The sequence below is a fragment of the Haliaeetus albicilla genome, chromosome 10 (genome assembly GCF_947461875.1).
Source record: "Haliaeetus albicilla chromosome 10, bHalAlb1.1, whole genome shotgun sequence".
Lineage (NCBI taxonomy): Eukaryota > Metazoa > Chordata > Aves > Accipitriformes > Accipitridae > Haliaeetus > Haliaeetus albicilla.
In genome coordinates, this window is record NC_091492.1 from 16,315,974 (window position 1) to 16,337,506 (window position 21,533).

Sequence of the window (21,533 nt, forward strand, 5' to 3'; positions counted from 1 at the left end):
AGTTCTGGACTTGCAGCAATAGCAAGTTGTGCTGCTTTATGTGTCAAGTAACTGAAGTGTACAGTCAAGCATATGTGCTTGTCCACGTATCTGTCTGTGTGCTATGCATATAAAACAACATTTTGTTCATACAGTATTATTTTTCAATTGATTGCCAGAGGTGCATTGATTGCCAGAGGTGCAGTAGGATTCATACTCCAAAATAACAACATCTTGGGTGTATGTAAACTAGTTCGAGAATCCTGAGTTGCACATTTAGAGTCCACAAGTTGTGCTAGAAAATAAAGTAAGATGTGATCAAACTAAGAAAGGAATGTAATGCACTGTGTTCGGTGGTACTTGTATCTGCACAAAAGCTGTGGCTTTTTACCTAAATGGCTTGAGTCTGGCAGACTTGGGTTCCTTGTGGTGCTATTCAGCGATGTTATGGTGGGAAGTCCTTGTGATCACAACTTCTGCAGCCATAATTTTTTTTTTTTAATGATGCATCACTATCTCTGTCAGGTAAACATAACAGACACTACAATCCACTAAATTTAGTGGCTTCTCTTCTCTATAATTCTATTCTGTCTGTGAAATTCTGATGGAATCAGATTACCAGGCTTGAAAACACACTGTGATGCCACTAGTACTTTGTTTTAAAACATACTCGGAGAAGGTGTAAGAGCCTGTTTTATTTTTTTTTTTCCCCAAGTGTTAAGATTTCCTGAAGTACAGGACAAAGACCCACTTGTTTACTGCTATTTACTATAATAAAAACAGTAAACTAATGCTCATATGCATTGCAGAGAGCTCTCTCCGTGCATCCTAAGTAGGTCTTGGGTGTTGGTATGCTTCAGTATAACTATAAAGCCAAATGAAATATCTCTGCATAGTGAAATCAGGTTTATTACAACGTAATTTCCTTCTAAAAATAAGTCTCCTTTTAAGGACTTTTATCTAAAATAACTAATGAATGTAATGGCAGTAAATAATAAAATACTGTTATGATGCCAAAAATAACATCTCAGTCTCTTTGATGTTCATTTCAGCTAAAGATACAAAATTCCACTAGAGACTCTTGTAAACAGGCTCCATTAATCCAAACAAATTGTTTTGAAAAAACAGTGACTATAATAGATGTTGATTAAGACAGTGAATAACCTTGAGTTTTAATTTTCAATACAGCTTGAGTTAACTCCACATTAATTGGAGTCACGCCTCTAAGTCATGTTGTACTGCTCCGAAATCTGCATGTGGCTACTTCTGTTTGTCTTGGCTTTAATCAATCATTCCCTTATTTCTTGGCAGCAGCCATTATTGGGCAAGGAAACACGGTTCCAGGTGTAGTCGTGAGCCTTTACAGCTTCTGCCTGCCTTCTGCGTACTGTGGCTCTGTGCAGCACAGGCAATCCTAGCAGCATGGAGTCTTGCAGCAGATCAAACACAGATATGTCTGTAGTATTTCCAACTGGTGTGCTGATGGGAACTTTCTCTAGTAGTCTTTAAGCCTTTCTTCTATCGTTGAGAAAGTTCAATTTCCATTTTTCATACATCTGCATTGTTTAGTAACAATCAGTGCATGTGTAATGTAAGTTTCTGTGTGTTTGCATGCTGCTTAATTTTTTATTTTGCCATAAAGCTTTACATGATCACCTAAGAATAAGAAGGATCCCATTTAAAGAGATGCAGACATATGTTATTTATGTTTAGAAAAAGAAATACATCTGGTTCTGACAGTGCATCATTATTTTATGTGCTTCTAAAGAATGCACCAATTGATGTAATTATCTCGATTAAGAGTGTCAGTGAAGTTAATAAAGACAAGTGCCCTGAGAACTCCAGTGTCTGTATGGCTTGGCCCTTTGTGCACTTTGGGGACCTCATTTCTGATTGCCTTGTTCTTTCAAAGTTCCCTTATGGGGCAGGGGAACAATTAACTCCCGTAAAGCAGAAGCCCAGGAGCAGCTGGGCCCACTGATGATGGGCAGTATGGATTTGTGCTGTGCCATACATTAATTTCTCCCCAGGGATAGTCCCTCGGTATTATCCCAGCACGTCTTGTGCTGTTAACTGCCCTCAGACAATGTGGTGCTGCTCCTCATGGCATGCAGTGCCTGCGTGCACTCAATCTCACATTACTAAAAATGTTGCTCTGGGGCAAATCTTGTGCCTTGTGGATGTAACCAGTCTGTTCCAGCTAGTCCAGAGGAGCAGAGGCAGAAATGGGGCTGGGTTGCATGATCAGTTCCCCACAATGTAGGCTGCAAAGAAAGTAAAGAGTTTGCCAGACATGATAGGAAGCCTTGGGCTGACTCCCAGGTCTTCCTCTAAGCTGGTTCACCAGATTATAGCTGAAAAATAATTTGTGTTTTCTAGAGTTTGATAATCATGTTTTTGCCTGTTTTCCTTGTTGCTCTTGTTTTTGAATGCTACATTAATGGTCAAGCACTTGGAGACTAAATTAGTAATTCAGTATGTGTGACTGGCAGTGGGGAGAGTGAATTTGGTTGTTGGAGTGTTCAACTTGTCCTTTATCATGTACTTCTCACCTGAATTCAATACTTGCAATGGGAGGATAGCTGTAAGAAGGTTTAAGTGCCAACACATTGAATAGCGGTGAAGAATAGAAGAACAGGAGATGGCTGAAAAGCCAAAGGCAGAGGAGTCAGTGCCCGTGTAAGGGATGGCAGTGGTGGTTTGGAATGTGCAGGTTGTAAGCTTACCCCAGGTTGTAAGCTTCCAAGGAAAAGCAGGAAAGCAGCCGCAGGAGGAGGTAAGAAATTTCCTAGTGATGTCAAAATAAATGCAGAAAACAGCATTTATCAGTATGAATATTGCAGTGACATTGTTCAGAACATCCTTGTGGTACCTGAGATGATGTGCATGAACAGGGTTTGGTGCCAGTGTGGCAGTAAGGGGGCGAGAGGAGGGAGACGGCATCTTCCATTTTTGCAGGAGATCTTTGCGGGGGGGTGTGTGTGTGTGTTTTGGTTTGGTTTAGTTTTTAGTTTAAGTGTTTGTAAGGCTCCCTCTGTAGATGTCAGAGGGAGGGAAGCTTCTTCAAAGGTTGCTTTAGAACAGCTAAATTGGTTATCTGTTTGGATCTTCCCTTTGGAGGAACTCTGTCAGAGGAGTTTTCTTCTTTGCGTTAGCTATAGAGAGCTGTGGTGATGGCCACCACAAGTTGCTAGGCTTTTATGACTATTCCCTGAACCATGCATGTGGGAAATTCCAATAAATGCGTGGTGAAAAGTAATGTAAATATTTTATTCCTCTGTCTCTGAGAGAAAGAAGCTTGTGTAGTTCATAATGCTGCAGTATCGAAGAACATAACACAGATGGTTTGAGTTCTGCCCCTACCATGCCTCTGTTAAATACAACTTTCAGATATTTTAATCTGTTTTGTTAACACCTGTATACAACTTCCAGTTATTAACATTTGATTTATTTACGCGTGTGTGCAGTGGGGAAGTATTAGATTTCACATCTCATCTAAGGGCTTGCTCTTAATGAATTCCTCTCTTCTGATGGTCCCTCAGAGCTTTAAGGAGAGATGCAGTTGAGCTTGGTAACTAGAAACAATACATTTAAAAAAAAAAACTAACTGTTACTGTAATGGTCATTGCAGGAAACAAATGAAATTAATTTAGCTACTCTGTGGCTGGAATTAAAGGGTCATGTCTTTTTTTTAAATACATTGTTAGTCAAGATGATGATGTGTTTATGATATTACAGAAGCATAGAAATTTGTGGCACTGTATGAAGACATTTTTATTTCAGCTCTTATCATAGGCAGTCTAAACATAACTGACTGAGAAGCACATGTAATATGGTAAACTGTCAAATATATGGCTTAACTGTCTGTCAATCACTTATTCTTTTGAGCCACCACTGCTGCGTATGTACTACTTATTTTCTTGTTATGGGGAGAGAGTGCGTATTTAGTTTATGTGTCTTCTCTATCAGTAAAAGAAGCGGTTTTTCTAAGTCTAGTACTGGCACAATTACTATCAACTTTTTAAAACCCTGGTACTGAATACAGGCTGATGCCTGGAACTCCCTAGCTGGTGCCAACGGGGTGACTAGGAAGTGCTGGCTGAAAACCTCCTGTTGAAATTTTTGCGCAGTGTGTACTTGGAGCTTACAGCTACGTTCATAGTTGAAGACTGAACCATTTATGCGTTACACTGGCATTAAAATACAGAGTGTGACTTTCAGTGTGAATTGAAGGCGCTTAGATTTAGATTTGCTTCAATACTTTTAGCAAATGCAGTGCAATACTGACCTATGGCATAAGAAACTAACATGAAACTAATGTTAGTAAGTGTTGTGAATCTGGATTTTTTTTTTTTTAATTGCATGCTACTCTTAAATTGCCCCTTAACTAAATAGGTAACTAGGAGCTTAAAAAGCCTGTTTGATTAGAGTAGTTACTATTTCATTCTCCTGTGGGTTTTTCCTAACTTTTTTCTTTTTTTTTTTTCTTTCTTAGTCTTCATGAAGAAATAATTGACTTTTATAAGTATATGTCTCCCAGACCTGAAGAAGAGAGAATGCGGATGGAAGTGGTGAACAGGATAGAAAATGTTATAAAAGAGCTCTGGCCTAATGCAGATGTGAGTAGGACACTGTTGTATTCGTTAATATATAAAAGCAACATTTTGTGCCTGATTACTTTGCAAAGTATTGAATAATGAAAATACTGTTTATTTTTTCCATATTAAAAAAAACCAAGAGGATTTCTGATCAAATGAGAGAGATGATCTTAATTTCTAGAATAATACAGGTTAACATTTTCTATCACACGTAGGAACAAAGACAAGCTAAACCTACTCTAGTCAAAGAAAGGGTATAAGGTGTGGCAACATTTGGTCTCATTAATATTTATTTACTAAGATTAATAGGAACACATCAGGCATGCATGCATGCTTGTAAGGTATTGTGTTAAAAAAAAAATCTTCTGAAACTCATAGCTTCACTAGCAGCAGGGCTTCTAGTCCAAAGACCTGCAGTTTTGAGTAAGTCTATTAAGGTGGAATGCCAGCAATGCCATGTTACGTAGACCATGCTATTTTTAATGGGCAGTTAAACTAAATTGACATATCTTACGAATTGAAAGGAACCAGTTTTTTGTACAGGAGCAAATAAGTCTGTAGATCTGTGTAAAATCTATAGTGCCTCTTTCCACTGAAGATGGGGTTTTTGCTAGTACTTCATTCAAGAGAAAAAAGAGTTTCTCCTATGCAGAGCTATGCTTTTTTTAATAAAGGTTGGATTAAAGAGAAGCCAGAGAAGTTGCTTTTACAACTCAATATAGTTCTTTGGGGACACAGTTGGATTTTTAGCCTAATTGAGTCTGGTTTAATTGTGTCTCACTACTAATATGGTAAGTAGAGAGATACATTTCCAGAATGCAGATGTGTAGCTGTAGTCATCTAACGGTGGATAACAGTAGCTGAAAATAAGGACTTATTAGCTAGAATAGCAAAGCAAATTCAGACAGCAGATCTTTAGTATAAGGAAAGCTCTTTGATGCTGCCATGGTAAAAGATAGTGTTTTGACATGAATGACTTAAACCCGCTGTTCATTTCAAATCTTCTTAACCTGTTTTTTGGAATGTGTTTTTAGAAATTGGCAAAATACGACAGAATGTGAATTCTGTATAACCTATATGTATGTGGTGTGTGGTTTTGTGTGTAAAATACACTCACATTTTCAAGGTGGTTCATGTTGTTACGGACAACGTATTAATGACGTGTAATATGGAAGGAGCACTCTTCACTCAGTGATAGCTACCTCTGCACAGTTATAGAGGGTTGATAGAGTCAGTACAACATGTGTCTGGTAATTTTCTCTTTGAGCAAAACCAATAACCTTTCCAAGAGAACTGTGTAACAGACTTCAGGATATCTCACAGCTGTTGTATAGGTCTCCTCTAAGCCAGTGAAACAGTGTTGTAGACCCTAATCAAGAGCAGGAGTAGTGGGCTGCCAGTCTGACAGGCAATATTGTAGGAAACAGTGCTTACTGTGATACACCCTGCCAAAGTCTTGTAGAAGGGAATTTCACCAAAATAACTACTTGCTTCAGCCTGGAGAAGATGTCGCTATTTCCTAGACAAGTTTGTGTGCTGCAGATTTAACTAGTGTAATGGGGTGAATGGATTTATTACCAGGGGATCTTCCTTTGTTACTGCTAACATTTTGAATGGGGCACAAGAACTTAGTGCTTCCAGAGATACTCTGTGCGTAGGACAGACTTGATCTGTAAAAGCTAGGTATTTTGTATTAAAAATAATTTTTTATATATATATATGACTTTGGGGCCAAGGTACTGAAACTGTTTTTTGTAGCCATAATATGTTTAAGAAGGGGAAGCAAATTACAAGCTCTACCACAAGCGACAAGCTGGCCACTGGGCTTAGCTGTAATGTGACTGAGAGGAAGCACACACCGTGTAGTTGAAAACTGAAGTTCACTTTTCAATTAGTGCCAGTTAGAACTGCCATGACCATCTGTCTTTGCTGTTCTTCAAAATGTTAGAGAGCAAGAGCATGCCAGTTCCTTTTTCTCAAGTCATTAACTGCTCTTCAAAGCCTAACTCTGCATTTTGTCTGCTGTTGTTACCTTGAGAAAGAATTCTCCTCTTGTATGCCCTTCCGTTTTCTGGAGGCTAGAAGGGAACTGAATGGTGACAACAGCATGCCAGGTTATAATCTGGAAATTACTGTAATGTTATTTTCCTAATACTTACTTTACAGATCTGCCTGGGAACTGAACTGCTGAACTCAACTGTGTTCAACTTTGACAGTCTTTTGTTGTAATTTTTCAGTTGTTGGAGTTAATCACTAACCGTTTGGAAATCTGTGTTGGTTTAGCTACTTGGAAGATTTAAGTTTTGAGTACATGTTCTGAGAAGGTGGAGTTTTACCTGGTCCAATGTCCTCAGCTTTAGCTGTAGTGTAAAGCGTTAAGTTAATGTTTAAGCTGTTCATTTTGAGTCAAAGACGCGGTGAATCCAGCTAAAATAAACTTGTAAGTTAAACGTACACATCTAGTTTGTAGTTTCTCACTAAACATGTAGGTAAGACGTGTTCTATAAAAATCAGGTACCAAGAAAAGGAAAATCAGGTTTCATGAATCTAAATGTATAGAGAGCGTGTGGAATGTGTCTGTGCACATACATCTTTTTTTCCTGTTCCACTTAGGAAAAGGCTGAAAAAGCAGATGGAGGGGGGGGTAAAACTAGGTATCCTAAACTGTTACTTTATTTATAGAAGTTAGCAATTGTGTCATTTGCTCTCTTACTCAAGAGAATGTGCTTAGAAGGAAACATTCCTAGTACGTGAGAACTGTTCTTGGCATCAGCAAGGCTCTGACCCTAAGAAAGGCTTTAATTACACTGAAACTGAACAACCCAAAACATTAAACAAAAGCACTTCAAGGCAAAGTTTTTTACCAGTCGCATATGAAAATTTGACTATTGAACAAATAAGTGTTTATACAGTGGAATTTAGGATACATTTGTTATAATGTCCTCAGCTTTGTGTCTGAGTATTATGTGGCCTCGTAGATCTGAAAAGAGATAATGTTGCATACTTCATGCACTTCAGTTATGAAAATACTATGATTGGGAATGGAAGTAGAAAGATGAACTCTATTTAGTTTGACAAACTTCAGAAAATTCTACTTAATGAGGTAGAAGAAAGAGAAATTTAAATTGGCTACAGATAGATTTTTTTTTTGTTTTGATGGAGGGATTTTGGTAGCAAGGACTTTCCAAGCTTTTTTGGGTTTCCAAGTTCTGTTGTGCATAGTGAGGACATATTTGGACACATAATGTAATTAAAGCTCTGTCAGGAACTTCGGAATTTAATACAAACAAGTGTGCAGAAATGTAGGATAAATAGTAACAGTAACATACAGGAGTAGGAGTAGGAGTAGTCCATTGCAGTACTGTGAAGTCTTAAGTTACCTTATGAATGCAAATACATGTCTCTGTCCACGTAGAATAAAAACATAGTCGGCAGTGTTGGCACACCACAAAAACTAATGCTTAACGTCTCTCAAGTCATAACAGTGTCCTGTATTTGGGATGCTTTAAATATGTACATGGCTACAGAGCTTCAACAGTTTGAATTCCAATTCGATAATCAATCAAAATCCTTTAAAATTTCTCTTCCTATTTCCCCACTCTTCCATCTTTCCAGATTTGATGACAGAGGGATTGAATTGTGGGTGTGGGTTTCTTGTAGAATAATTCAGTGTTTCTCATATTCCAAATTATTGTACAACTGATGTTGTCTCATTCCTTTTGGTAAAGGTCATATATGTTGTATCAGTAAGTTTATGAATACTTTCAGGGTGGTTTATTCAATAAAGGCTCTCTCTGCTGTTCAGCTGAACACACTGTTTTGTTTGATAATGTGAGAGCACATTTAGTTTTTTCTGAACCCATCAGTGGTTGTTTTATTGTGCAAAAACACTTTTCAGACGTTTTTGGTGGCCTAATAAATCCTGGTTTGACTGAACCCAAACAGTTTCACAAAGGATGCTTTTATTATTATCCTGGATTAAAAATAGTAATAATAATTATTATTACATTCTTAGCTTTGTGATGCCTTTATGCTTTTGTCAAGATCTAGTACAATATTGATGCCAGTTCTGTGGCATCTCTTCCAGCCTTTTCTAGTTTGAGAAGCTATGAACTTTCAACATTAAATTTACTGCCAGCACGTGCTTTTTGTTGGAGGTGGGGGTGAAGGGGTAAAAAGGGTGAAGTGATATAAAGTAATCAAGAGGAAGCACTTGTACTGCTTCTTAGTCTACTAAAGTATCAAGACACATATTTGCAAAACATCATCTTTTCCCATCTCCCCTTTTTCTTATCCTGAAGGGGAAAAACATAAAAAGTGGGTCACTTGACATACAAATAGGTGGCAATCGAGCTAATGTATGAGACTCATTAAAACAGAATACACAAGTCTGTAAGGTGGCTCCAGGAAACACATCAGAAGACTGTCTGGTTGAAAATTAGTCCAAATGTGTAGACATTTTTACTTTGAAGTCTCACCAGTCCCCCACTTAGTGCATGAATCCAACCTTCCTGCGAGGTGTGGCTAAGTTAATGAGAACGTGGTTTCGGACAGCTTACAATGGAAACCCGGTTATTTAAACCTCCAGTGCTAGTAAAATTCCAGCATAATAAACTAAATCTGTGGGATGTGAAACTTTCTGAAACTTTTTGTTTGTTGTTTAAGCAGAAATAGACAGAGTTGTGCTACTTGCTTTGTAATTCAGGAAAAAAAATGGATTGTGATTTAATTTTTCTTTTTAAAGTATGCGAAGCAACGGGAATATATTAAACTTAGAAAATGTGTTTACAAACTGAAGGGTATACTTTGAGATACAAAAGCAAAAAATAAGTTGAACTGATACTGAGGTTTTTAATGTTCTATCATTCTTCAGTGTTTTAAAATCTTTCAGTTTATGGGTTTTTGCCAAATTTGGTCATGGTGAAAATTTTTACATTACAAAGAAGGTTGTGTAATAGAAAAGTCGAAGTTATTAATGTTTCATGGGTAGTAACAATGAAGATTAGCCGTTTATACTACATTAAAGATGTAAATGTTTTAACAGAAAAGAGTACTTCTGTTCAGAATGTGCCTGTTAGCAATACCAAAATCTACCAATGGAGGGTAGCAATAACCAGCCTTTACAAGCAACTTAATAGAACTTGTTTCTGAAGCCTGAAAACTTGTTTTCATATATCCTGTTCTTGTGTTTCAGGTGCAGATATTTGGAAGTTTTAAAACTGGTTTATATTTACCTACAAGGTTAGTAATTTTTCAGTGTAAATTCCGTACAAGAGAAAACATAGCCTGTTAAACCTGTACCCCTGTAGTGATTTATCCGGTCTCCCAGTATCTGTGTTACTTGTGCGTATACTTGTTATATTAAGAAAGTGTTAAGCTATTAGTACTCTGCAAAGCGTACAGAAATATAATAATTAAGACTATTAACTATAATACATGTGTCTATATAGATTTTGCATGTATCGGTAAAAGATATGAATTACCATGTTGTCAAAAAAGGCTTATTTTGTGATTTGGCTTCGTTAACTGACTGAACCAAAAAAAGAAGTTGGCCTTAAAAGCTAAGTTTTACCTCCACAGACAATTAAATTGAAGCATTTAACATTACTATATTAATGATAATGTTAGCACTGAAGAGAAAAGATTACATACAGATTGCTTTTTTTCTTTCAGTCTTCTTTTGTGAAATCTGTAACAATAGTCAATACCTACCTTTTCCAAATTCATTACTAGTTTTTGTAAAGTCATTACTCAGTGACACTGGTATCTTCTATGTAGAAATTTTAAGTATTTTTGACAATTAAATAGAAATAGAATGAAAAGCTTAAATGGCTGCAGGGATAAACACATTTAAATAGCCTAAGTCTGAGGTTAACACTTGAATTGAGTTCCGTACTTTGGGAACATGAGGAATTAGTATCTAGTACTGACTGCAGCTGATGGATACCCGAGTCATCATTTCATCTCTTTTTGAAAAAGGAAGTATCTGACAGATGCTTTAGTATCTGCTTTAGTCTAAGGAGTTGCAGGAAAGCTGAATTACTCAGCTTCTGTTTGGAGAGTCAGAAGTAAGGTGTACAAATACACATTGTTTTCACATTTGGCCTCGTTCTTGGCCTTTTTTTCATTGATTTTAAATAGGCTTGATTAGACTTGATTGAATGCTGGTAATGAAGAGAGATATCCCTATCCACATGACTGATAGCAATAGTTCTTTACTACATTTGCTTGATTGTTTTGAAACTGATGCAAGAAAAACACTTTGCTGTTGTCTATTTGATTTCATATGCTGCCTTTCCTCCATATTTGTTTCAGCTGAGTTTTGGGGGGAGAACAAAGGCAGATACCCTAAACACAGTACATAAACCCACAAAAAACCTTCCTGTGGCAGTACTTGCCAAACTTTCAGAATAATGAGCATTTGCGTGTTGGTAATTAATTCACTGTTACCTTCTAGGAAAGCTTCCCTTTGCCCTAGGTTTTCCCTACCTGTCAGTAACTGTATAGTTAATTCAGATTTCAGGTTCTGGGATTCAGAAAGACCTACAGTGTGTCTTTAATTCTGTTACTCTGTGTTAGAATTTGCCTAATATCGTTTTACTTAAGCTGATATTGAAGGTTTGGGCACACGGTTGTTTAGCTGCTAGATCTCTGTTACTTTGCAGGCAATATCTATACTCAAGGTGACAACAGAGCTGCTTTTTCTTTCTTGATGTGCATCAGAAAGATGTCTCCCGTTGTTAACTGTCAGCATCGGTAGTGGGTTTAACACTTACTTAGTTTAGAAGAGAAGTGTCCAGCAGCATTTCCTGCTCTCCAAGCAGGTTTTGAACATAGTTTTGTGAAACTGGCTGAGTGCTGCCTGTCCTTGTCAGCTGAATGGTATGCAGCTGAACTGCTGCTGAACTTGCCTGCTGCCGACACTGTCGGCAAGAGATATTTCATCTAATGCAGATGTAGTTTCTTTGAGATTGTTAAAGCAGTGTTGTTTGTGAATCAGCAGACCTGTAGAATCTATTGGGGGAGGGAGGGGAATATTCCTACATTTTTTGGTGTTTTCTGTTATGCAGTTTTCCATATCACCAAAGTGGCGTGCTAGTATAACTGTAGGGTTATATGCTCACCTCCTTTGTGTTCCCAACCAAGCAGATGAAGTCAAAGAAGAAGTTGGGGAGCAAAGGGGGAATAGCTCAGGATCTCACAGTAGCCTTCACTGGCTTCAGTTTGGACACCAGCCACCTTTTGAATTTGACTTCAGGCATTGAATCAGGGTGTCAGCTCCCTGAGTAGTCAAGTGTATGTGTATGTGCATAGGGAGGAAGTGTAGCGGATGGAGACACCCCTTCAAGGAGCTGAGTTAATGAGAGCGGTTGGTTAGATGGTGTGATCTTACTTAACAGCTTGTTGCTTCTTGAAGTCAAAGTAGCCACATTTTCCTCTCTCCTTCCCTGCTCCCTGTTCTTGGCACTACAGGCCAGCTGCTTACCATGTGCCCACTGGTGCTCTGATCACCCAGAAAACCAGCTTATGTTGGTTTTCTTATATACAAAGAGGCAGGAAATTACCCTAGGATGTTTTGTGGTTTTTTTAAGGTGGGAGAGAAGTTGTTTTTCTGCCAGGCCCATTAATATGTTGAATTGATTTGTTGCGGATTAGACAAACACCAGACCTAGAGCAAAGGAGGAGACAGGGCCATGCATCTGGGAGTAGAGGATGGGGAACAGGACTTTCCCTTTCAGAAACAGGCTGTTAAATTGGCATTACTGATTAATACAGCCCAAAGGTGATGATTCACAACAAGTTAATTTCTTGCTCTGAATCACTCTGGAGAAGCTGATCCCACTCTGCTGACAATGTGGCCTGAGGAGACTAATATCGGGCTTTGCAGCCCAATTGATTTGTGTGTGTATCTGTCCCCTCCCCTTGGCAACCTGAAATGTTCTGTATTTCCCCAAGTGTAAGAGTTCATCTCCACCCCTTTCCTCAGAAAATTAAAAATAAACTATTTGGTTAAGCTACATTCTGTCAGCTTTATTCTAGTTATGTGTGGATGTCAGTTGTTTATCTTTTAAGTGTATTCATCTTTTAATTTGAATAAATCTATATTTTCTTTCCATTTCAGTGATATTGATTTAGTTGTGTTTGGAAAATGGGAGACATTACCTCTTTGGACCCTGGAAGAAGCTCTTAGAAAGCACAATGTAGCAGATGAAAACTCAGTAAAAGTTTTAGATAAAGCAACTGTAAGTTTGGGAGAAGAGGGTATTTCCATGTTCTAAGCTAAATTTCTAATCAAAGAAAGATCTTGGTTAAAAGGATGAATTTTCATAAGCAGAAACTATTTTTATATAAATTTGAAATAGAATCAGTAGAACCTCTTAGTATGGTTTTTATTAACAACAAAATAATTGATAGTACTCCAACAGAAGCATTTTTTCTGTTGGGGAAAATCATCTGATTTTCCATACTGCACAACATATACTTGCTTTTAAGTGAGATTATACTAGTCATTGTTGTGAATTAATGTGATTAGACCTGTGTATTTCTGTACTGAGTTTGTACATAAATAAATTATTTTTTTCTTACTGCAAGTAAGCAGACATAATACATTTTCACATAGAAGTAGTGAGTACAGCCTTGTGTAAATATGTAATGGTATGTCTTGTGCAGGATAGGATTAATTCCATTATAACTTCCTACCTTTTGCTAATTGTAAGTGTATCTAAGAGGGTTGGGGTTTAAACAGGTGTCCAGTTGATGGCTATTATTAGTAGAGAGAGATAATTTTGAAACCACTCAGGTGGAGATATGTCGGAGTGCTCTCAATATCTTGTGCTTCTTGTTTGAAGATAATTTTGATGAGGAATCAACGACCCACAGTGACACAGGAGCGTGTCTTTTCTTAAGCGTATCTATTACCGTTCATCTTTATTTCTTAAGTGTTTGTCTCCCTCTGGTGTTTGTTTTTCCCACTAGAACTATGCTTCTGCACCAGGAACTGACTAAAAACAATTTAAAATTAATCACTTTGAACATGAAGTGTTAAGTTTGGTTAAACAGGATAGTAAATTGAAAATAGCATTTATGAGTTACAAAAGCAAAGTTTATGTAAACAGATTGGCAAGGAGAGTGAGTTCATAAATAGACAGGAGTCCTGTTTTCTCTCTCTACGTCCTCTCTACAAATTCATAAAATGTTTCAGTTTTACTGGTGCATATAAGTATGAATGGAACCAAATGTGTCTTGGATGTCTGTATTGACTTAATCTGTCTTTCTTTTGCAGGTACCTATTATTAAACTGACAGATTCCTTCACTGAAGTGAAAGTTGATATAAGCTTTAATGTACAGAACGGGGTTAAAGCAGCCCAGCTCATCAAAGATTTTATCAAGGTTAGGCAACACTACAATAGAACTACAGAGCTGAATATTTGATGACTTAATTTGATTTTCTGTTTTACTTTGACTGCATCATTACTAGAGATACGCTTTCGCTCTGTTATTTTTTGTTGTCTGATACTACTGTATGATGTTCCTAGGTTTTAGATATGTTGCCCTAAAAGGCATGAAGATTGTAAAATGCACAAATAAAACATGGAGAAGTTATAGTGGTACAATGACTAAGGAATATGCACTAATACCTGTCTTAAATGTTCTGCTTTTCTAACTGTAGTTCCTTGAACTTAAAATTAGTAATAACCACACATTCCTGAGAAAGTAGGAATAACCTCATTCTAGACTGAATATTGGTTCAGCGTACAAATGCTAATTTAAGTAGAATAAGTTAAATTTAGTAAGTTATTGTTCAGGGATTCACTAGTACTTGTATCACAGATACATTACAGTTATTCTTGTTTAATATATGGGATCATTTTGTTAGGATTAATGTGCTTTTGTATTTAAAGTTTTGAAGTATCATCACACTCTTGTCCTTTCCTTTCCTTCCCCTATTCAGTGGATTGGACATTTGCAGTAAATGTCTCATAAAAGCAGTAGAAAATTTTTCTTGGATTTTCGTGTTCTGTGTAGGGAGATGAAGTGCAGTTCAGTCTCACTTATGTGCTTAGGTATTACTATACTACTGAGTGCTTTGGGTTTTTAACCAAACTAATGTACAGCAGGAGAATCAAAGTATTTCAATAACTAGAGAAGTAAAACTCCTTCAGAAAACTCTGTAAATCTAATAAAACAAGCACTTTACTTTCAATCATAAGGGTTAGAAATCATGTACATCTGCTTTAACAATTTCACTGAGTTGCAAAAAGTCTTCTAAATTTAGGGGGATTTTCAGTTGCTGATGAGTTGAATGTATGGCCCTCAACTTGTTAGTCTTCAGTTCTTTCATGTATGTTTAGTAGCAAGTATGAAAGTAGCTCAGTTTGCTTCTACAGTGTCTTATTTCCTTCACCTGTAGAAGGACACAGGAGAAAAATCTCTGTCCTTAGTTTCAGTAGAATAGTCTGAGTTCTTGTCTGTGTAGTCTCACCTTATGTGTGCTTTATATAAACCTTCTGCTTAAACCTTGTGCTGGTGAGGCCTCTTGCACCTGTGTTTGGAGTAAGAGGGTGGGGTGGGTCCAGAGACCTTTCTTCTCTCGGCCTCTGGCTGATGAACAGAAATCAGTTGTGTTGGCCAGCCGTTTGCTACTAAATCTAGACCAATAGTTTTGTGCTGTGTAGCTCCTTGTTGGGAAAGATGCCCAGATTCTGTGTTGTAAGATGGCTACCTGGAATTTGGTAGCTAACTTCAGTTTTTACATCCTGTGCATTGTTGCATTGCCTCGTGTAGACAGGCAGTCTGTATTTGGTTTTCTGCCGCGACACAGGGTGTTTATTTCTGTTACACTCTGCATATAAATTTATTTTTAGGTAAGTCCATAAAGCCCTGCATACTGGCTCAAAATTGCCTATGTGCTTCTTCATTTCAAGATGGGAGGTAGTCATCTCTTGAGAGCCTGAAGGCATTTTTGTGTGCTTAAAAAAAGAAAAAAGTGTTAGTGTGTTCCTGTTGCCCGGGTTATTTGTAACCCTTTGGAGGGGCGGCTTTGGTCTTGAGTCAGGGCGAATGCAGGCTGTGGCCTCGAGGAGCGAGTGGGAGCTGCGTGTGGCAGCTGGGCGGGCACGGGGCAGGGGCCTTGCCCACTGGGGTGCAGCCCCATGGTACCCCAACCCGAAGAGCAGAGCAGGTCTGGTGACAGTAGTCAGGGTCAGCTTGCAGCGGCTGGCAGACGAGTCCCCCCTGCAGTGAGGAGGTCGAGGCTGAGGACACCAAGTCACTGGTTAGGGTCAGGATCAGCATCAGTGCGCAGCAGCATGGCTCAGGCAGACACCAAGGGCAACAGCTGAGATGAAAAGCGGCTCTCGAGCAAAGTGGAGGGACTCCGAACAAGGCTTCTCACATGGTGCTTTCCCACATGGCTTTTCTCCCAGCAGCCCAAGCCAAGGCTGTGCGGCTGTGCCGCACCAGAGCTGCCCTTGAGCCTGGGCAGCTGAGCCTGGTGTGGCAGGGGAGAGGTGGCACTCGGCCCTGACACGCAGCAGGCGATGGCTGCGCTACTGTGGAGGGTCGTTTGTTTAACTTGGAGAAAACTTGATGTGTCGTCACCAAGTGACTTCACCGGTGTTCTTGAGGATCTCTCTATAAAACACTTGCAGGGCATACTCTTGGGTCTTACTTTGTCCCATGTAACTTTGAATACCTAACTGTGGTGTCGTGTTCAGTATTACCCTTGGAAGTGCCTATTTCTCTTCATCCGGTTTATTTAGGAAGTCTGGGGCAGCTGAAGCCTTAATTAAGGGTTTGCAGTTTCCTGAGAAAAATCCTGTCTTTGAATTTTGGTATATACTGATATTCAACGCTTCAGCTTGTGACTGTAAGTTCTTAACAGTTCAAAAAAGGGATCTTGGGATCTTCGGTTAAATAGGGCTCCCAACACTCACTGTAAGACTCATGCAGAGAAGTTCTTGGAGAAATTCTTCTTTTCCTTTAATCTTTTGCAATCACAGATACCGTGATCCACATCTCTTCTCTGACACTAAGGAACTTTTTAGCTCTGTGTTGATTAAAGGAGTGATATTATTGAGCCTCTTTTGCCCCCTCCCCTGTGAGGGGTTGTACAGAGTGCAGGCATAGCCCCAGCCTCCACTGCTGTCCAAAAGGTCCACGTTCTCCACACGTGCAGCGTATGCACACCTCTAAGGGAAACCATGCAGACAAACGTATTGAAGGACCAGTTACCCAAAGGTAAGTATTTGGCTCCTTTGAAAATGTTATCTGGGTGTAGTAATTTTGAAGAACGGTTTCGAACTCTGGGTGTCTGAAGTACTTGCAGGACAGAAGTCTCAGTCAACTTCGGGATATCACCTTGGTTGTAGCAAGAAGGTTTTATTACAGATGTGGATATCTCCATAGTTCTTCCTTTGCTTTCCTCTTCACTTGTGTGAGAAAAGCAAGTGTATTTATATATATAAACAAAATAATTCTGATTTTATGAGGTAATAAGTTTTTTCTATTGTTAATATCTGCCACCAGAGTTGAAGAGGTAAAACATAACTGTATTGATCACAGGCAGAGCACTTGGCTTCTCCCCTGTTACTAAAAATAATAAGTTAGAGTTATACTTAGCTTTGAGACTCAATATAACAGCTTCAATTAGTTGTATAGCATCAGTTGTATATATGCATCACGGTATCCTAACACCTTTGTTTTTCTCTTTCAGAAATACCCTGTATTACCATATCTAGTTTTAGTATTGAAACAGTTCCTGTTGCAGAGGGACCTTAATGAAGTATTTACAGGTGGAATCGGTTCTTATAGTCTTTTTTTAATGGCTGTCAGTTTCCTTCAGGTAAGCTCAATGAAATCTATTGATGCCATTGGTGCAAAAGGACATTACATTAAGAAGGAATTTAATCAATCCTCAAATTTAATCATTTAAGCTGTCCTGTTTGTGGTTTTGTGTCCCCTTTTCATTTAAAAATAGACGTCCCACCTGTCTTCTTTTTTTTCTCCCATACCGGTACTTTTCGTATTAGAGATGTTTGGAATGTCTGTTGGTGTATCAATACCAGGCACACGTGTGAATCATGGTAAAATAACTTGACTATTGTGTAACTTATTTGGAACAAGCTGCGTAGGTTAGTGTTAGACACAGCTGTCCTTTATAACACTTGTTTTCTAGGTCATACACCCTGTATGTGCTTAAATGAACGTAATGGAATTTTGCTTGTTTGTCGAAGTTTTTAAGCTGATATCAAACAAACATGTTTTACAACTTTCTCTCAAATCTAAGAGAACAAAATGCATGAGCTAAATCTATATTGTTGTGCCTGGGGGAGAAAAATACTGTAGAAATATGAAGTAGCCGAGTTCTGGCTTTATCAACCTCATTCTTTTTCTTGTACTAAATGGTACTGTATAACTGTGTCTGTGTATGTGTATGTTTGTACTGTTCCAGATTGTAGTTACTTTTAGTAGTTACTCACTTTCCAGTGAGCCTTGAACTGGAGCTTGGTGTTTGCTGAGCGCTATTGCAGTTGCTTGCTGAGCACAAAAGAAATGAAGGCAACAGGCATGTCTTTTTGAAAGAAACCAAACTCTCTGCCAACCCCAATTTTTTCTTATATTGGCTAATAGCACTTCCACTTGCTCCTGTAAAAAAAGAAGTCAGGTTTTATATCTGCTACAATTATGAACTGGTTTTGTTCATAGTCTCTCAGGCTGCACGCTTAACAGTAGAGGGGATCATTTATATAGCTGTGCACACTAGAAGCCTGTATTTGTATTGCAAACCCAGGTTTATGAAGTGCAAAAGTTTTTGCTTTTTTACAAGAACCCTGCCATTAGTGCTGGAAGTTCACTTAGTGAACTGGAAGTTCAAATACAAAAACATTAATACTTGACAGCCTTATTTTTAAGAGGTAATTAGTTTATAAAAGTTTTGATAGCATCTTGTTCTAAAGATGCAGAACTGCTTTATCAAGGGAAAATAACTATATTTAAACATGTTTGCTTTATATATTACGGGCTTTTATTATTATTGTATTTAGACATGTCTGCTGTGAAAAAGAAAAGGCACTTAAAGGCACTTGAAACTTGAAATCTTAAGAAAATTATTTTTTTTCTCTCTTCTTAATAGCTGCATCCCAGGGAAGATGCCTGTATGCCCAATGCCAACTACGGTGTTCTTTTAATAGAGTTTTTTGAATTATATGGACGTCACTTCAATTATCTGAAGACTGGAATCCGAATAAAGGATGGTGGCTCTTATGTTGCCAAGGATGAAGTGCAAAAAAGCATGCTGGATGGCTACAGACCATCAATGCTGTATATCGAAGATCCGTTACAGCCAGGTATCCTCATAAAGCGAGATTTAACATATTGACTAAGAAAAAAAGTTAGGGGGATGCTTAATCCAGAGGAGTTAAATCAAAGACTAGCATAGAATGACCACCAAAAACCAAATAGAAACACCTCAGTCCTGTCTATCAACCCAAGATGCACTCAGAACACAATGATTTTCTTTAAGACACGTTCCTAGCTATAGTTACTGTGCCACCCAAGGGCATGCCTGTACTGCAGTCAGGAGGTAGGGTATGAGAAGGCTTGCCGAACAACCGTCATGTGCTCTGTGGTAACAGCAATAAAGCTACAGCAGCACGAGCCTGAGCGTGGGCTAGACATACCTGTATGTACGCGTGGTCCCTTTCACGCTTGCGCTTGCCTGTATCACAGTTGCGCTTTATAATGTACGTATACTCTTATGCATTCTCTCCTGTTTGATTCTGTAAAGTCACATAAATACGTGGTGGTTTCATTCTGTGCTGTTACCTTTACATTAAGGTTGGTTGTTATCTTGAATGGGTGGCTTCTGAAATGGTGAGTCAAGTGCTGTTGATAGAAAAGAGTTAACATATTTCTGATCTAGAAGAATGTAATCCAGGACAGTACTGTTACATGTGTAATAAATGCAATATAGGATTTTTTTTTTTTATTCATGTGTTGCACTTTTACCCAGGGAGCTGCCATTTTGGACTTCCGTGCATGTAAATATCTATAGGTCTTTTAAGCTCTTTTAAATATTTATGCTTCACTAATCCTATTCTACAAGAGTTAACTGCACTGAGTTGGGACATAAGGGCAATTTTTAAAAAAAATTACTCTCTCCTGTCTGAAAGGAGATTACCACGGTTTCAATCTTATTTATTTACTTATATTCTTATTTTAAGGTAATGATGTTGGGAGGAGTTCCTATGGTGCCATGCAAGTGAAACAGGCTTTTGATTATGCCTATGTTGTTTTGAGCCATGCAGTTTCCCCAATAGCTAAATATTATCCTAACAACGAAACAGAAAGGTAAATTTTATGAGTCTAAATCTCAGACATTAATTGCTTATATTTTTGTAGGTCTAAAAATTAATTGTGACGGTTTTGGTTTTTTCCCTGGTTTACAGTATATTAGGTAGAATAATTAGAGTAACGCAAGAAGTGGCCACTTACAGAGACTGGATATCAAAGCAGTGGGGAATGCAAAGTAGGACAGAGTCTTCATGTAATGGTAAGTTTTGACTAAGCATGGCTGATGGTGAGGAAACTTCCTGCATATTTTGATCACACAGATTTTGTTGTTGCTTTTGCCTCACATAAGGCAATATATGCTTCTTAGTACAAATTTACTTTTTTGCTCAGTAGTGATAGACTTTGTCTTGTGTCCTCATCCAGAAAATTTGGATTTGTACAAGAGTAAAAAAGGCCATGGGATAGATTTGGTCAGCATAGGGTTTTGTAAAGAGTGCTGGCTTGCAAGAGGAGACTTTTGAAAAACTTCCAATTTAAGTTACCCATGTTATTACTGTCACACTTCCTTTGTCCTTTTAATGTGGACAAGGTTTTAAAAAGAATTACTGGGAATGCTAGTTTAAATCCTTACCCTCTGTTCTTTTATTTTTCATTTTAAAGGTTAACATATTGTATGTGTATAGAAGCAATATCTAAACCAAGATTGACCATATAAGTGGAGTAGGTCTTTTAAACAGAAAAATCCTGAAATATCAGTCATAATTCTTGTTACTAGCAAATGGAAACTCACAAAACCTAGCCATAGAACTTGCTGAAAATGTCTTTTAAAATCATCTTTATTTTCATTGCCCATCTTCTGACTTCACCAGCCAGTTGCCACCCTCTTTTGGTGTAGGTGCATCTGCTGTCTGGGAGTTTTCAAATTAAAATTAATTTTAATACTGTCAATTAATTTTAGAATGCTGCCTACTAGAAGTCTTCTCTTGTTAGGGATTAATAAGAGAAGATGACACAACTACCCAGTCTTCAGGCTAGGTTGGGATTTAGTTTCTTTGTTTTTAAAGCTTTTGTTAGTGATTTCCTTCACTGTCCTTGCAAATTGAATGTGCTTCTGGGCCATTTTTGTTTTATCAGTCTGTAGACCCTCATGGCACTACTGTACCCCCTGGTAATGGCAGACAACCATGGTTCAGTCCCGCAAGCTCCAGACTAATACTTAGCTACCTATTGTGGTGTATGTATTAAACTCTATATACAAACACAGCTAGTGGGGCAACAAGTGTAGGTCATAAATCAGAGGTAACTCCTAGGAGTCTTATGTGAGATAAAACAGTAATGGAAAAAAATAACCCTGTATCAGGAAGATAATGGTGACAGTTACAGTTGTAGATTTAGCTTAGATTTAGGTTCTGATTCTTCTTTTTTTTTTAAGGCAGAAGTTAGTGAGATATGAGAGTTCTGTATCTTGTATTTTCAGTGTAGGGTATCATACAAAGCAACCAGACTTATTTGGAGTACTTATGACCCTAGCAGTTCCAGCGGAAATAAAATGGGAGTTGCTGAGTATTGGGTATATATATAGGAACAGAATTTAAACCTATGTATTTGAGTGCTGTTGAAGTGTGTCATGAAACAACCTTATTAAGCAGCACATCTGAATT

The 21,533-nt window shown here is 38.1% G+C and overlaps 1 protein-coding gene across 1 annotated transcript in view; it reads left to right on the forward strand.

The window, feature by feature from the left end:
• TENT4B (terminal nucleotidyltransferase 4B) overlaps window positions 1-21,533 on the forward strand; it is a 46,464-nt gene that overhangs the window by 18,854 nt on the left and 6,077 nt on the right. The window contains exons 2-9 of the mRNA XM_069793622.1: window positions 4,475-4,598; window positions 9,772-9,818; window positions 12,700-12,820; window positions 13,861-13,968; window positions 17,294-17,422; window positions 18,713-18,926; window positions 19,803-19,929; window positions 20,028-20,131. Coding sequence (XP_069649723.1) covers window positions 4,475-4,598; window positions 9,772-9,818; window positions 12,700-12,820; window positions 13,861-13,968; window positions 17,294-17,422; window positions 18,713-18,926; window positions 19,803-19,929; window positions 20,028-20,131 — 974 coding nt within the window. The remainder of the gene's footprint in view (window positions 1-4,474; window positions 4,599-9,771; window positions 9,819-12,699; window positions 12,821-13,860; window positions 13,969-17,293; window positions 17,423-18,712; window positions 18,927-19,802; window positions 19,930-20,027; window positions 20,132-21,533) is intronic.